The sequence below is a fragment of the Onychomys torridus genome, chromosome 5 (genome assembly GCF_903995425.1).
Source record: "Onychomys torridus chromosome 5, mOncTor1.1, whole genome shotgun sequence".
Taxonomy (NCBI): Eukaryota; Metazoa; Chordata; class Mammalia; order Rodentia; family Cricetidae; genus Onychomys; species Onychomys torridus.
In genome coordinates, this window is record NC_050447.1 from 76,534,546 (window position 1) to 76,552,806 (window position 18,261).

Sequence of the window (18,261 nt, forward strand, 5' to 3'; positions counted from 1 at the left end):
GAAGAGGCTTTGAAAAGTCATTTGATAACTGGCAATACTAAATGTGGACACTTCAAAAAATTAGATTATAATTACATTATTTTTAGACTTAAAGCAGTAACAATTTCATTAACTTATGGTGATATGTAAATTTTCTTTATATAAAGAATACATGAATAAGAAAAAGAAAAAGAAAGTCATACAGGAAGTCTTCCTTACTCTCGGCTTTTACCGTCATCTTATTTCTTTCTTTCACAATTCTTATCTGCTATTTAGTTTTTGAATAATCCCCTATTGCCTGACTTCCCTTACTGAAGCACACAACTGTTCAACTCCCTGAATGCTCACACCCCACAACAGCATCTGGAAAAAAGTCAGCATCAGAGAATTACCAATGTATAACCATTTCATAACCAATGGCTAATGAATTAACAAATGAATAAATGAATCTAGGAATGAATGAAAATAATAAGTAGAAGAAAGAAAAGCAAAAGGCAATTTCAATATACACTAAGAGTCTAATGATGACAAGTATGTTAAGTGAACTTAAAATTGCTTGATACAAGAAAATAAAAGCAAATAAAAATAAATATTAGGACAGTATTCAGCAAGAACAAAACAGAATGTCCTTTCAGTGAAAAGAATATAGTTAAACTTAAGGAAGAATTTGTCACCAATATGAACTCCTTGGGAGCTATTTTGATATCTTACACATCTTTTAATATCCTGTGCTTATCGGAGTGAATAACACAGGGTTGAAATGCAATAAACTCTTAGTAAATGGAATGAATAAATGAGTTTATTTGGCATTCTCACAAAGTTGCACTCCTCATTGGAGTTCATAAACAGAACTGGTTACTCACTTAACTTTATTTCTACAGAAGTCAAAAGGGTTAAAGTGGTTAGAATAAGTCTATTTTTTGTAAACACCCATTAAATCTTACCATTTTTAAAAGCTATCTAGCACAGCTCTCAACACTGCAGTGGCCTCTCGGACTCCACACTTAGATTTGCTTGAAAACGTCTACTACTAAAAGATCATTCAACCTAGGACATCACATGCTCTAAATATAGTAAGCTCTGTTGAAAGGTGTTCTTTTTTTTTTTTTTTTTTTTTTTTTTTTGAGACAGGGTTTCTCTGTGTAGTTTTGGTGCCTGTCCTGGATCTCTCTCTCTCTCTCTCTCTCTCTCTCTCTCTCTCTCTCTCTCTCTCTCTCTCTCTCTCTCTCTCTCTCTCTCGAGCAGGCTGACCTCGAATCACAGAGATCTGCCTCCCAAGTGCTAGGATTAAAGGTGTGTGCACCACCACTGCCCGGCGAAAGGTGTTCTGTTAATCAAACCCCAATGCCGGATCTATGTAGATGCAGTGAGAGAAACTAGCTGACAATACAGAGCTTCCAATGTGAGAACACTGCCTTCACTAGCCTCCAAGGCTCCGTGATGTCCACATAGACTAAAAGGGCTCAACTTGTGCCCTTCCCAAGATGCTCCCAAGATTCGATTTGCAATTACCCTACCTCTTTCCTAAGATACCTAGAATGATCTAACTTAATCTCATGAGAATTATGTAATTAAATCCTGGTCATCCTTTCCCAGCTGCCAGATGATATTAACACATCTCTAGGTCATTTCCCTTTTGCTGGCTGTGTGGGAATATCTGACAATTAACATACTAAAGTCTGATTCAGTCCTATCCAGGCAGGCTCCTGTATCCAATCCTGCACATTTGGTTGATCACCAAGACTCAAATGCAGCACTTCATCTATTCCAGGTATAATTTCATCCTGCTGTCCCTCAGTTTACTCAGGAAGATGCATAATTATGATGAACATCTTTACATTTTAGCAATGACTTAAACGAGAAAACTCCACATAGGTTGACAGTCCATTATCACAGTTACTTATGCTTTGTATTTCCTCTGAAGAAAGGGGGAGTTTAACGAGTGGCCAAGTCACTAAAACCATGGAAAAACTTCTATATTCTGCATTTTAGATGGAATGCCACACTTGTGACTTCATAAACATAACTGATGCAGCCGATCATTTTATGAGTTATCATAGAAATAGTGAATCATCCAGAACAATTTGGAAAAGCACTCTTTCCTAAAGAGGCTACATGATTTCCGACTTTCAGCTGTTAACTAGTCATTTCATTTATAGCTGCTCCTAAGCACTACTTTAAAACTCAGCTTGCATCAAGTTGGAGGCAGCTGAACTTTAATTTATCATAGCAATTTTCTTCCTTTAAATAGCTAATGGAAATGATGTCAATGATGCCAAGCTTATACATTTTCTGATAAATTTAATTTTTAAAGGATCTGTCATTGTGTAATGCTTCCCAGACTTCAAACTATTTCCTCACACTTTGAGAACACTCAGAGCACCAGGGAGCTGCACCGCCAAACCAGAGTGCACAATCATTTCACATAGTCAACACAACATATGTGTATGGTGAAATGTTCACATTTATCTCATGCATTTTATCCCTTGGTAGATTTTTTTTTAATCGGGGTTCTAAGTATCCCAGGCAGACCTAGAGTTCACTATATTGCCAGGATAGCCTTGAATGTTGATTCTTCTATTTCTTTCCTGAATGCTGGGATTACAGGTAAATGCTTAGCTTTAATTCCAGTAGATTTTTCTATCACTCACAGATATACATGCATACACCCACCCCACCCCCCCCACCCCCACACACACACGACATATGTCTATGTTTGACTTACAGTCTACTTTTAAAGCACCATTTAGGTGAATGTACTGTAGTTCCACACAACAGCAACTGTGAACTGCAGACACAGAAGCCTATGGTCACTGCTGACACAAACATAGACTCTCAGGAGTCTGCTCAGTTCCAGTGCCAGAGTTACCTTTATCACTTCCGTGATGCAGGAGTGGGTATTCAGCCCTTGCCTGGAAACAGCATGCAGGCAAGAATCCCATCACATGACATCATACTCGATTCCATTCTTGGGTTTCTTTGGGATCTTTATTTTTTTATTTTTAATATTTATTTATTTATTTATTATGTATACAGAAGAGGGTGCCAGATCTCACTACAGATGGTTGTGAGCCACCATGTGGGTGCTGGGAATTGAACTCGGGACCTCTGGAAGAGCAGTCAGTGCTCCTAACCTCTAGGCCATCTCTCCAGCCCCGGGATTTTTATTTTTATATAACTCATAAAATGGTCTCTTATAAGCATTGGGACTCTCTTTCTCGAATGTCTTCCTACCAAGCACTTTCTATAAGAAAGGGTGACCCTAACTCAGTTTCCATTTCAAGCTAGTTAGCAGGTGGAAATAGCTATTCTAGTGGTCCTAAGTTGCAAAGATGCAGAAGAGCTGTCATCATGTAAACTCATTTTGACTTCAAAAGTGTAGGAGAAACTCCTCCCTTAAAGAGAGCCAACATACAAGGCATTCTGAATGTGCTCCTTCTCTCAGATTCCTTACAGCAGACTCAAATATACTGCAGGCATTTTGCTTTCTTCATAGTACAGTCTGGCAAACTGAAAATCTTGGGGTTAAGTGTTCAAGAGTATATGCAACTTGATTTCAGCTAAGAGTTTGCTGAAGAGTTAGAGACAGCAGGCCACAAAAGTAATCAGTGAGATACATGCTATTCAAGTCTGAGGATACCACAACTACATACAAACACTCGAAGATAGTAGTCTGCTTTCTTGCCTTTTACTTGCAGATATATTCAGAATTAGTATCTAAATAAGATGGATGCTTGTATATCTAAAGAAACATTATTACAGTTGTGTCAGCCTTTGAAACAGACACCTTATGGAGAATCAGAAGTTTTCTCCTAGAGCAAGTCGAAATTCATCACATAAATTCATAACTTATGGTGTATACAGGTCTCCCTATAATATATATTATAGGAGAATATGGTAAGATATACATTGTAACTTATCCTAACAAAAACATGGCAAATTCTAGAATATCCTCTATGAATTATTTTTCATGTTACGTGCTTTGTTGCAAGGTTTGATGTGCTATAAGCTTACTAAGAAGGTGAGAGAACTCATACTTAAAAAAATTAGAATTCAAGTTTCCTGTCTTCGTTTGGGTTTCTGTTGCTGACATGAAACACCATAACCAAAACAACTTGGAGAGGAAGGGGTTTATCTGTCATATACTTCCACAACACTGTTCATCATCAAAGGAAATCAGGACAGGAACTCAAACAGGACAGGAATCTGGAGGCAGGAGCTAATACAGAGGTCATAGAGGGGTGCTGCTTACTGGTTTGCTCCCCATGGCTTGCTCAGATTACTTTCTTATAGAACTTAGGATCACCAGCCCAGGAATAGTCCTACCCATAAAGAGCTGGGACCTCCTCTATCAATCACCAGTCAAGAAAATGCCCTATGGGCTTGCTTACAGCCCCATTTATGGAAGCATTTTCTCAACTGAGATTTTTCTCCTCTCAGATAACTTTAGCTTGTATGTAGTTGACATAAAACTATCCAGCATATAACCCAAACTGTCACTTCACCAAGCACAAACATAAGAATGCATTCCTTTTCTTTCTTGCATAATTGTTACTTGTCCCACATAAATGTTGTGTTGTAATTATATGCTTTGTTAAGTAGCCCATGTCATCAACAAATAGCTAAGTGGCCAGATGTTGGCAGGGCAAGTAAAGGACATACTCATCACAGTCAGCTACACAGAATCTCACCATCATATATTTTTAGACTCATCTTGCATAGTTGAGATAGACTCACTGCCAAGCTGAGGACACAGTGGACACTTAGATTTATAATAATGAATTACTTAAAGATGTTCTATGCTTAGTATTTTTCCAGAGTAATCCATTTGAGAATTATTTGAAATCCAGGGCAACTTCTACTTACAAATAAAAAGAATTTAAAGAAGAAAGTGAATTTGCTGAAACAAGGCATGTAGCACATGGCTTCATAATACTAGCACTTGGGAGACTGGTGTGGGAGGATTATGGGTTCAAGTTCTATTCAAGCTACATAGTGAGTGAAGGGCCAGCCTGGGCTACATTTGAGGCTGTCTCAAAACAAAATTTTAAAATGCATTCTAAAACTGAAATATATTGACTGATAAGAAAGCAAAGGGTAGACATTGCAGGAGAGATGATGTGCAGCATGTGTTGAGGACTCAGACCTTGGAGGCAGCTTAGCTAGCTATGTTTGTGTTCTGGCTCTGGTTTTTACTGCATGTGTGGTCTTGCAAAAGCTACTTACCCTTTCTATGCTTGTTTCTAAAGCCCTACAATGGGTATACTTTGTGGGGTTGTTGGGAGGATCAAATGTAGATAAGTGAGAAGTACATAGAGCATCACCTGACCCAGGTAGCACATATGTGTTATATAGACTTACACTATACATGAAGGGTATAAACTATGAGAAGAGGGCTTACCCTTAGGAAGGAAACCAACATATTCAACTGAATTGATAGTCCGTATGTGCTGGGGACTGCTCCAAATACAGAGCAGGAAATGAGTCACAGGAGAGTCTTGCACAAAGTGTAGAGGAACAAACAACAGAAAATAGACTACAAACCACCGCCACCATCATCGTCATCAGATGGTGATATGAAGAAAACAATGAGCCAGAAAGTATCAAAATATTCTAGTTTGAAATTCTGTAGCAAGAAATTCAGGAGATGGAGGACGTTCAGAATGCCTTAACTGCCAATGTCCTTTAAGGGAACCTCTGCCCTCACACTCCTGGACTCAAAATGAGTTTTCATGAGGACAGCCTCTCCATTTTTCTTTAACTTAGAATCACAGAAATGGCTACTTTCACCTGGTGTAGTCTCTAGGTAGTGGCTGTAGATCTCCTGAACGGAAAGCCCACACCACAGAACAGGATACTGGTGGAGCTGAGGGAGCATAGACCTGTGCATGCCCCAAATCCAAGCATCACCTGTTTCCCTGACTTTGTAAACCCTACTGAAATGTTCTTGGCTTAGGGACCACACATTAAATTGGAGACTTATTTGAAGTAGCTGTCAAAATTCTACCTGTGAAACTGTCTGGATGATATTAGAATCAGCTCTTTAAAGAGCAATGAGTGGGACATGGATAAATAAAGAGGGGGCCAACAGACCTGATACCTGAAGGTCCCCTCTATTTTCGGACATTTCACTTGTGATAACTGGCAGTATAGACCAGTTGCTTCCAACTTCCAGTTAGTATGTGATCACCAAGGAAAACAGTGCTCATAAAAATACCAAATAACTTCCATAAGGTTACAAATTTGAGTCACACCTCACTCTGTAGCTGGGACACTTCTCTTGCAAAGACACTGTCAATGGTGGCCGGCATGTGCCTATACAGACAGTTGGAAAGATCAGATTTAATGGTTCCTTTGTATTTTGCCTAAGAGAGAAAAAAAAAGAAAAGAAATATAAGCATTTGGTTTGATGTTGTTATTGTTTTTTTTCTATTGTGAGTATAAAAGAAAGCTTGTTTTAGAAACATTAGTTTAAAATCCTGCAGGCTGTTTAAATGTATGACAATAAATCTGACAGGCATAGATAGAAATAAATCCAGTGTATTATGGGGGAACTTTAAATGTGATATGGAAGGACATGGGGCAGTTTCTGTTTTGATCTGTGCATTTCTGAAGTATGTGTGTTGAGTTTCATGTGTTTGGCCAGTGAACAAATGGTCTGAGGACAATGAGACCTTCTAGGCACAAAATACAAGTCATTAGATTTACTGTCTGGGGCCTAAATTAGGCCAACAATCATGATGAGTAAACACTGCGAGGGTTGTGATGTCAGGTAACAGGAACTCAGACAACTGGGTACAATAAATATGTTCCCATGCTCTACAGAACTATGGGGTGGCCGGAGTTCACAACAGATTAGTATTTATTTTATGAAAAACTGAAGAGGGGAGCCACAGGCTGCAGACACAAAAGAAGGAAAAGGAGAAAGAAACATTAGTTTCCCTGATTTGTTCAGGACCTATCATGTGTGTACTGAAACATCACACTTAGCCCAGAAGGATGTACAGTTTTTATCTGTCTGATAATGAAAGATTGTTTTTAGGAGATTAAAAAAAAAACTTGTTAACTACTTGAGTCTCATCAGAATATGCGCTGAATAAATGTATAAAATTGCCAGATTAAATCCTCTAAACTTGTATAATTAAATAATAATAGAAGAGATGTTTCTTTATTAAAACCTTCTTGGTTTCCTTTGGCCACAGTGGAAGGTGGAGGTTCATTTACTTGTGTGTGTGTGTGTGTGTGTGTGTGTGTGTGTGTGTGTGTGTGTGTGTGTGTGTCTTCAGCCTGCACTGAGTATGAACAAGCTCTATCATTACTTGAAAAGACAAACACACTCAGTCACCATTTCCTCTTGGGAAAATTAGGTTTTAGGGATTACAATAGATCACCACTTGTAATTTTTGCTCTGCAGTTAACTCCTTCAGGAAAATTAATCAATCACAAATTGAGAAAACCAAGAATTTCTCTATACAGGATGAATAATGTAGCTAACACAAGAAAAAAAATCACATTTCTTCATGCTCTGTGGATGAGATCTTGATAACCCTCCCCACTCAGAGCTGATTTGGGTGTTGATTGATGGAGCATACCCTTCATAGGCCTTTTGTCTCCACAGCCTTAGATGCTGGTGATAATAACAGAAAATGGACTGGTTTTCTCAAAATTGTTCCACATTACTAGATAATCCTGAGCGTATCACATTTATCTCTTTCCAACACAACTTAGAAAACACTAGAGGTCAGTCACTTACAACGCTGCTCTATTCCTTTGCTTTTTCAAGTTCATTCACAGACCGATGCGAATCCTCAACATAGAGATTATGACATGGTGCTTCAGGACCCACTGTGCACTGTGGAACTGAATGTTCTCAGGAGAGGCTCTGTGGCTTTTCACCTGGAAACAGAACGTTTCCTTCACTCTGCCTCCTAATCACTGCCTCTCTCCAGCTGAGTCTCAGCCCACTCAAAAAGAGTTCATTCAAAATTATTTCTCAAAAATGGCATGCTTAATGAATTAAGCCAACAAAACTTACTTATTTCCAATTTGGTATTCAATTATCTACCCCAAAAAATATGTCCATTAGGAAATAAATAACTTGAAACTTCTAAAATTAACTATGCTGCCAGAATTTTCTCCTACCTGGATAAAAAATATCTATTTTCAAGAGTAATTCTACCTAAAGGATAACTACAGTCAAAATACACATATACAGTATGACAGCATACACCAGTGAAATAGAGTAAAATCAATTTACGCATATTAACTTAGTTTATAGAGTTAAATAATTTAGAAATGAGCAATATTCAGTGTTTCTTTCAAAATTGCTCTCCAATTACTGTACATTTTTATCCATGTAAACTCAATAAAGAAAACCATGGTCCCTTTGACAACTTTTCGAACCTTACCTCAGAAATAAAAGCACCGATGTTTTTTACATGGTTTAGCATGGGGGTGTCAGTCACAGATGTGCACTTGTCCTTAGACTTTTTATACTCTTCTTTATAATGGATCTGAAAATGAAAATCATAAACATAAGGGAAAAAAACTGGAGTGATTTTTTTTTCTTAACAGAAAGTCCATTTGATGAAGTAAAGATTGAAGTACAAGATCCTCCTCAAAATAGCCAAATTAAGATATCTGGTCCAGGGCTGCACAGGCTATGACACACTGTGAGGGGAAACTGTGCTTTCAATATGCAAACATCCATCATCATTAAGGCTCAATGCTGAGGGCTTAGGGAAATGGCTCAGTGGGTGAAGGGCCTTGTTCTGTAAGCATGGGGACCAGAACTCAAGTATCCAGAATCTATAAAAGCCAGATAAGTAGCTCAAGCATCTGTAATTCCAGCACTCCTACAAGGAGATGGAAGGCTGAGAGGAGAGAATCCCCAGGAGCTCATGGGCCAGGGGGGGTGGGTTGAGTGAGAGGAGACCCTTTCTAAAAACAAGATGAATGACCTATAGTCAAGGTTGTCCTCTGACTTCTACACACGTGCAGTGACACACATCTGCTCACACTCACTCACACAAATACATATCGTCCACATGTTTCGCATTCTCTCTCTCTCTCTCTCTCTCTCTCTCTCTCTCTCTCTCTCTCTCTCTCTCTCTCTCTCTCACATGTGCACTCACTGGAGCACACACAGATCAAACCTGGGCATATTAGCCACACAGTCTGTGGCTTGAGACAGCTGCCTACCTCAAGGTAGGAAACAAGAAATCCTCAGAAAAGATGGAAGTATCAAGGCGTGGGCTCAGAAAGTAAACAAATGGACATTACCTTTACAGGCTGGAGCAGAGAATGCAGAACTGTGGCCAGAACAGGCATAATACTAATGAAGTCGCTCAAATCCAGTTTCTCCAGTTTATCAGCACCCATTGCCTTCCTCCCATCTACTCCTGCCCAGAATGCTTTCCAGGTGGTACAGATCATCCCAGAATACCACTATGTTATGAGTGAGCAGATCCACCAGAGAAAGCGTTCTGGAGACTTAGCTGAGCACATTCAGTTTTCTCAAGTTCTCTGGTAAAATGAAATCACTTGCTGCTACTTGGGGAAAAGCCAGAATTAGTCTCCCGTGGTGGGCAGATTACACATGATACATGAGCTCAAAATGTATCAGGAAATATGGAGAAGGGTCAACAGGATCTTCCTGTCATGTGTCATGTTAACTGCTGGACAATCTGAAAATTGGATAGAGTAGATTTCAGAGAATAGAAGTAAGCTGCTGAAATTTATATCTTTCTGTAATAAAGTCATGTTTATCTACACAAGACTATAAATACTTAAGCTGGAAAAATGTCTCAATTCACATGATAAATTATATGGTCTTCCTAATTATAATTCAAATGTGATGTTTACTTGTACCCACTGTCCAGCTCTTAAGAAGGCATGATTAATATTGATGTAATGGACTAACATTCCATGGAGATTTTCCCATATGCAAATCTGATTTGAGGGGCCTAACCTGACCTGAGGTGTAAACAGATACAGATATAGTAAGTAATTTCAAAATTCTATTATTTCACTGCTGTGTCTCACAGATATTAATGCCTACCATATTAAACACTTGCTTTATTCATGAAATCAACAGGAGAACATATTTATCTTATCTGAGCACTAAATTACATTTTTTCTTCTCAAAGATTAGCCATAATTTAAGGTTCCTGCAAATCTCTCTCCTCAGTCACTAGTAATTAAATCGTTAATGGCAGGATGATAAATACCAGGCTATTTTGATCATAGGGGAAAAAAGTATCCCTGTTATATAATTAAGTGTGAGAAAAAAATAGCCTATCATTAGGCTTAAGTTTGGCTCATTATTTTTATCTTCTGCCACCATCTTTCCCATCAGGATCACATTCTTCACCACAGTGGTATGTGCTTATGGCTAGAGGCCTTCTTCTGATAGTGCCTGACAGGCTAAATGCTGAGGACAGGAGCTGGGGATAAGGGTGAAGTATTTACTTCCTTTGCTCTGCAGGCAAGTGTTTCAGCCTTGATTGTGGGACTCCATGGCCTTCTTTGATCTTTATTAAAAAGTTTGATGCATTTGCATCTTTAAATTTAAGTTGTATTTTAAAACTTAAGGTAATTTGCCTATTGCTATTCATTCATCTTATAAAATGTGTTAAAAATCGCACATGTACACATACACACAGAGACACATACAAATACACACATATACCATGATTGGGTCTGAGTTTCTAATGAGTTTGTGTGTATGATTTCCAATCAGTTTGTATGCAATTCCTATGAATTCCACAGCATGCATAATAATAAGCAAATGTTCATAAGTTTTTACACAATTAACTCTATTATATGTATGTAGTATTCCTATGCTGGTGGGATAGGAAATGATAAATGGATGAGAACAACATCAGTCAACCATTCAAAGTTTCATAGATCACCAAATAGATGGCTATTTATAACCTTGTCTACATGTTATAATCTAAGACTGGCTCTATCTATTTGGTGAGATTCCCAACCATCCCTTCACTCCTAGCACACAGACCTGAATGGGACTCAGCCTCAATCCCAAAGGTCTACAGCAGGCACAGTTGTACCACTTTCTCTGGCCCCCGATCAGCCAGGGAGGAGGTAGGAACAAAGAGGCAATGGGCCCACCACAAGAGACTCAGTGCAACCTTCCCAGCAAAGCCTCTAACATTCTGGGCTGACAGGAGAAGCTCTGCACAGTCCTCTGACATGGCATGCTTCTATCTCTTCTTCCCCAGTCACAAGGGGCAACAGCAATGGTGTCATGAGGTGATAAGCCAGGACACTGACAAAGACAAGGCAGAAGACAGGGAAGGGAGGAGATTGAAAATGGTGGCTGTATGGATATGGACTCTGCTTCGTCAGACTTTATATATGGAGAGAAAACAACCTCCCCTGCACTAAGCTCTTGCTGTCACTCACAACCCTCTGTCTCTGAAAAAAACATGCAATCCAACATATTTTCAAATTAAAGACAAAAGTAGGGCAAAGTTGATGGTTTTGTGGTCAATATGATGTCCCAAACATTTACTTTAACCCTTGGCTTTTCCCACTAACCCCACAATGTTGCCACTAAAATTAGAGGGAATTAGAGCACAGTTGCTTCCTATTCCTGACCACGGCTCTTTCAATGAGTACAAGATTAGCTAACGGCTCAGAGTGTATGACAGATGTGGAAATGTTTGTGGATATTTCTTCTTATGTGCATGCTTACCTAGAAAGTCTTTGCACAAATGAAATTACATCCGTTGAATGTAAGCCTTGAGAGAAAGAACTACCATTTGATCACAGCTTGTGAACTAGCAGGTCATGACCAAGGTCACTCTCCCAGGTTTTCTAATATGCTCTGGGCTTTTTCTGGAAGAGTAGCCATGGAATTTAATGTTTTCATCATTGGAAGGATTTGTCCACAGCAAACAAATTCATTTGCCTGAAAAAAATTGTCCCCACTCCCATGCAGGTGAACACCCTGCAAGCTTTGAAATAAAATATTAATTAAATCAGAATGCACACAGATGGAGCCTAATTTGTTCTACACAGGCTTGTTCTGGCTCACTTATATGAAACCTACCAAAGATTCCTTTTTGCCCAGTATTTTTTATGCCTACCTGTCAGAAGGTGGCTAGAACCACAATTCCAGATGCTCAGTCTAATGGACATATCTAATTGATATGAGGAATTGATGAGGTGTTTGACAAGCAAGATCTACTACCAGAGAGTTTAGTTAGGGAAACAAGAAGTGTTCTACACTTAAAAGGAAAACTAAGAGGAGGCTAGGTGTCCTTCAGGGCATGGGTGTGAGTTGTGCTGAGGAAACTCCATGATGTGGGCAGTTCAAATGCAAAGCAGAAGCCAAATGAGAAAGATAGGAAAAGAGAAGAAAAAAACTGGGAAAAAAAGTGGGCAATGGGGGCAGGAAAGAAAAATTCTTTATACTGATTCCCAAAAGAAGCCCCTTGACCGGAGAAACTGACATTTCTCTCTGTAGAGAATCCACACAGTGCAGCCTCCCAGGACTGACCCCAAGCCAGTCTTACTTAACATTTCTACATACTGTCTGGGAGGTGCCTGGATATAGCACTGTCTCCGTGGCTTCCAATGACCCTTCCCTACCCCATCCCCCCTCACCTCAGAGTGAGCTCAAGAGATGAGCCTCAGACACTGTCAAAGGGTGAGGGAGGAGTGTGGGAAGTGGTTATTCGATCATCCCTCACAAGGTTACAATCCTTTAAACTCCTATAAAAGACAAGAGGCCCAAGCTATCAGCCACAGGCCAGAAATCAGGCCTGAAAATGTCTGCTGTCCACAAGTCTGTGAAACTCTAAACAGCATTATGAGGAGCACCAGAACAAAACCAAATGCCATCTCACTCACAGTCTCAGGCAACCCACAGCTGGACTTCAGGACACAGTTCTGATTGTGATACTGCTCTGGAGATGTATGAGGCTAGAAATGACCCAAAGAAGAGTAATTGGACCAATGGAGGGCATATAAAAAAGTTCCCGTGCAAAGAAACCCATAACGCTCCACACCCTTGTTAGAGCAGCCTAGAAGGTGACAGTCACTTAACTTCCAGTTTGCACACTTGTGAGTTACAACACATGCATCCTACACAGAGGCTTGCTATGGTGTGCAATGTAAAAGTGTGAGTGGAATGCCTGGCATGCATACAGCAAGGAGGAAAGTTATCTGGATGGCCAAGGCTTGAGGGTCACACTGATCTTGTTTCAATCCCAGGGAAAACTTGCCAGCTGAGTGAATGACTTGATCTCCAGCATATAAGAGTTCTTTCATACTTTAGGGTGCATGGCTCTCCTGTGTCGGCAAACATCATGCAAACTCACTCAGTAACAACACAAAACAAAATTGCCCTCAAAAAACAGAAAGCAGCAAGGAAACACAGATGCCCCTCCAGGACGGGATGGGTTGTAAAATCCCACCAAATATTTTGAAATCTTATCTTAGTTTGGCATGATGGCTGGAGAGTGCCCTAGGTTAAATGTTGGACACCAATCTAGTCCTACATAATTACCATACAATACATGTTCAAGCCTAATTCAGTGTGATAAAACATCACACACACACACACACACACACACACACACACACACACACACACACACACACACACACACACACACACACACACACATATAATTTTAACTCTGTGGTCGATACATTTTAGACAACCAGTTGGCTATTAGCTATGCAACTATAGATGAAATGAAATTTTCAAATTTAGAAATTATATTGATTTGAAGAAAAAGGAATTTCAAATATAAGGTCATTTCTTCCCCCACAAAAATACTGATGTCACTAAATAAAAACAATTAACTTTTACTTAGTGATATTTAACTAGAACTTCTAGGAACATAAACATTTACTGTTGCTCAGCATTTGTTTGTTTGCTTGTTTATTTATTTATTCATTTTGTAGTTGAGGGCCTTTCAGGTACTAGACAGACACACTGGTGCTCAACAGTATCCTCAACCCTAACATTTGGTTTTAAAATGATTGGGTAAACCCTTCCTTTAATTTTTATTTTAGAAGTTAGTATAATTTTTCAGAATCTTTATTAATCCATGTAAAAATTCTAGAAACTAAATGAGTATCTTAGGAAGTACAGGATTCTGTGATGAAATAAAATGTGAGCACATATCCAGGCATAAATTAAGTGACAATAATCATGTTCTAAATAATTAGGCGGTACAGACATTTTGCCATGAACCATAAATCTATAATAAACAGAAATTTCTCCCATGTGTTTTATTTCACCTAAAGGGGAGAGAAACGGCATGGCGTTTGCATTCACAAAGTAGTAAAAATGCATTGCACCTCCCTACAGAAAGGTTCTTATGTCACCAGTAAGCGATCCTCCCCCAAAACACTCCAATAAATCACCTACCTAATTAAAGCTACAGCCCAGCAATAATTACACTTCATAAAAACATACCAAAGGTGGAAGAGGCACTGCCTCCTGAGCTGGGTTTTCAATGATGGCATTGCTGTTACTAATGTTAGTCTGGGAGATAGTAATAAGCTTTCCATAGATATTACTATGAGAAATAACAGAGCAAAGAGAAAGGACTTTGTGTTCAGCTCCCTGTTTTTACCTCTGTGTGCCTCTGTCTCCCAGCTTTAAAAATGGGAGGAAATAGGAGATCCAACCTCACAGGGTACAACACCTAGCACATAATACTCAACAAATCCTAACTGCCACTGGTGTCACGGTCATTGCTGTCATTGTCACTTTCTTATTATTGCAGTTTACAAAGAATTTTCACAAATGTTAAATAACTTATAGTCTTTACGAATCAATAACACAAATAAATGTTAACTTAAAATTTACATCACATCATGTCAGGAATATGGGAAGAAGTGCGTGAATTTCCATTGACTGCCACCTTTTTTTCAAATAGGTATAAAAGTTACAGATGGAGTGGCTTAGAGTTTATCCAGTGGCTAGCTAGCATTTACCCAGTCATCACAGTATTGTGAAGGATAGATGCAGCACTTTCAATCTACATTTCATCTTAGAATTATAAACATGACACTTGAAGAGCTAAACCCACCAACATCAATAACATTTCCAAGGTTATTGTTGAGTTGACGCAGGCAAATTAGCCTTGGAGAACTGGCCAATAAACCACCTACTGCCTGGGGAAACAAACTTTGCAGCTTAAAAACAACAAGAGCAGCCAGTTTTGCACTCACTCTAGAATGCAGGCACAATCACACCTCATCTCATACAACTCCATGTTTTTTATACCGGCAGTTCTCTTATATTATTTATGACGATGTGATGGGTTCTCATCCCTGGTGAGAAATATTCTTCCTTATGCATCTAAAATTCTATTTATAGACTTATCATGTATGTGTTACATGCTTACATTAAATAACTCTAGGATATCCTTGAAATACAATATAAACTCACTTCAGTTCCTAAAAACAAAAATAACAACAAAAATGTTCCTTCTCAATGATATTATCATGTGAACCAGGGTTTTTAATGTACAGTTGCATTAATACACACACACACACACACACACACACACACACAGAGAGAGAGAGAGAGAGAGAGAGAGAGAGAGAGAGAGAGAGAGAGAGACTATATTGCAAAGAAATGTCAGGTGCAATTAAAGGTACATGCATTTTCATGATTTGGAAAAATACTGCAATTAACAGAAACTTCAAAGGACCCTCAGAAAATTAAGCACCATTCATCATTTAGGAGAAGGTCTTCCATACTGAAAATCATTCGCTTAGACAGAGGTCCTTCCAAGACAAATTCTGCTACTTTTAAAGTCTTGGGAGTTCTCAAACAAAATGGTCTTGGCCCTTCAGCACCATACAATTCAGGGCAATTGCACATTTGGATGAGACAGGACCTGGATTAGGAATGAGGACAACTGCCCCAGCAGAAGTTTTCTGCCCATATGACCTTGGGGAAATCACCGAACAGGTCTGGATTTCGTTCTGTGATCTAGAAAACAACCATGCTCTAACAGATGACCTTTCTCTGCAGCCCCATGCCTCTGCACCACAGCCATCCCAGGTGAACAAAAAAGATAAAACTCTTTAAAGCCACTTACATCACTAATGAGTTCAGTGCACTTTCTGGCCAGTTCCATGCTTAGGTCTTCAATAACAGGTTTAAGAAATACCTATGGAAATAAAAAGAGAGAGCGAAGGGCCATTTTTTCCTTGTCTGTTACAGGACCAAATTCTGTTCTTAATCGAGTTCTTCCTCACTCACCTTGTCCTCCTGCTTCTCTTCCTCCTCCACATTTTCCTCCTCAGTTTCGTCTTTTACATCCTCCAATACAGGCACCTTCATTTTTACCCTATCAAAATATTAATGCTTTAAAACTTGTGTCTTTTCAATGGACCACCACAGCCTTGTGCTCCGAAGTCACTGGGGCCCTGGAAGCAACAGGCTTGCCAGACTTTATCCCTGGCTCATGTCACACTCCTTATCTCAATGGTGTGTCAGGGAACACCGAGGATTGTCGGGGTCTGCCAGGTCTGGCCTCACCAGTGAAGACTTGCATCTTCTGGGCTCAATTTGACAAACTTAAAGTCAACACTTTGGATGGCTTAAGAAGCCCAAGACAGAAAATGTTTTTATATTTCATAAACTCAATTCATAAAAAAAAAAACATTAAAAAAATGGTTTAAAGAGGACTGGAAGAGTCTGGAAATCTATTCAGCTATAACACTCAAGATAGCAAGCGTGGCCTAAAGCCTGTTATCTCAAAAATTTCTCAACTTGGTCTAAATAAAGCTTTCTCTGGAATGTCAGACATGGCTCTGTTGCCATAGAGAGAATCTGTACCATACAAAGTCATTTCATTAACTTAAATTAAATGTTTTATGAGATTTTAACATACTTCTCACATCCCCCAAAACTACTCACTTCGTATTAGCTGATTAGAGGCTAATAATTTATTATAAAAAGCCCTTTGAACTACTTCAAAGAATCTATTCTGAGTTAATTATGACTGTTAATCTCAAATTAGGGAATACTGTATCACATTAATTGTAAACATCATTAAACATGAAAAGTTGAAGTTAATATATGTTGGTATTTTATTTAAGATGTCTAGAAACATCATTGCTTCCAAACTAATCATCCTCTTTGCATTTTTACCATTGTGTGAATTTTCACAAATTCACTAGTCATTTTTTTATAATCTCACTGTATTCCACACTTGGAAATTTAAAACACTAAGCAATCATATTTGTCATGGGCATACCTCATTAGTTCTATAGTTAAGGAAGTACTTCTCACAGCAAACCCCTTATTGTCAAGTTAATCAATTCTAAGAATCTATCACTCCCAGTGTGTTAATCCAGCTGTTTAAATTTTAGGGTAAATTTGCTTGTTATAAAAATTATAGTGTATCAGCGATCAATATTAGAAAAACACCCTATGGTGACTAATTAAATTAATTATATAAAACACATCTTTATCCAAAATACATCATTCCAAGTAACCAAGGATAATACATTTTTGATATCTTATCCACTTTTAAATTTGTTTTAATAAACTATTATAATTTTTTTCAAATAAAAGAAATAAAAATCAGGGTTGGGTTTTTAGCTCAGTGGTAGAGCACTTGCCTAGCAAGCGCAAGGCCCTGGGTTCGATGCTCTGTTCAAAAAAAAAAAAAAGAAAGAAAGAAAAATCACTGAAGTTAACTCTATCTAATTTCTCTATATCCCACTGAATGTCTGTTGAGATAGAGCAGTCGTTCTGAAGCTATGGAGCTTCACTTTACATTTTACACTTTAACTAGTGAATATATATTTATGTACTTATCCTTATCAATTTTTTTTGAGCTGAGGATCGAACCCAGGGCCTTGTGCTTGCTAGGCAAGCACTCTACCACTGAACTAAATCCCCAAAATACCTCAGCCTTACCTAAACTGAAAATTCTAAGGAGTAAGACATTCTTTCTGCACAACCGTCAACAGATTATTTCTCAAATTATTTTCCAAAAGGCAGAAAATGTTCCACAAAATGGTTGATAAAAGAAAAAACAATTATCTAAAACAAATCTATTCAAGAAATCTGTAAAAGAGTTTCTACACCTGCCAGGATGAGTGCCACATGCCACAGTGGCACATGCAGAAATCTATGATGACCGTCAATCAAAAGCCCTACTCAGTTTACTAAACCTCTCATTTCCCAAACATGAATCTTGCCTGCCTCATCTCATCCTATCTATTCTATGTACCACTGTCTCTTAATGACATCTGCTGCCTTCTGTGAAATGT

General features: G+C 38.6%; 1 protein-coding gene across 3 annotated transcripts in view; it reads right to left on the minus strand.

Moving 5' to 3' along the window:
- The window catches only part of Nebl (nebulette), a 364,943-nt gene that overhangs the window by 95,730 nt on the left and 250,952 nt on the right, over nucleotides 1–18,261 (minus strand). Inside the window, exons 6-9 of one of the 3 annotated variants that reach the window (XM_036186871.1) lie at nucleotides 16,238–16,325; nucleotides 16,074–16,145; nucleotides 8,388–8,492; nucleotides 6,234–6,344 (exon numbers count right to left, since the gene is read on the minus strand). The exons of the other annotated variants lie outside the window; for them this stretch is intronic. Coding sequence (XP_036042764.1) covers nucleotides 6,234–6,344; nucleotides 8,388–8,492; nucleotides 16,074–16,145; nucleotides 16,238–16,325 — 376 coding nt within the window. The remainder of the gene's footprint in view (nucleotides 1–6,233; nucleotides 6,345–8,387; nucleotides 8,493–16,073; nucleotides 16,146–16,237; nucleotides 16,326–18,261) is intronic. 3 annotated transcript variants of the gene reach the window in all.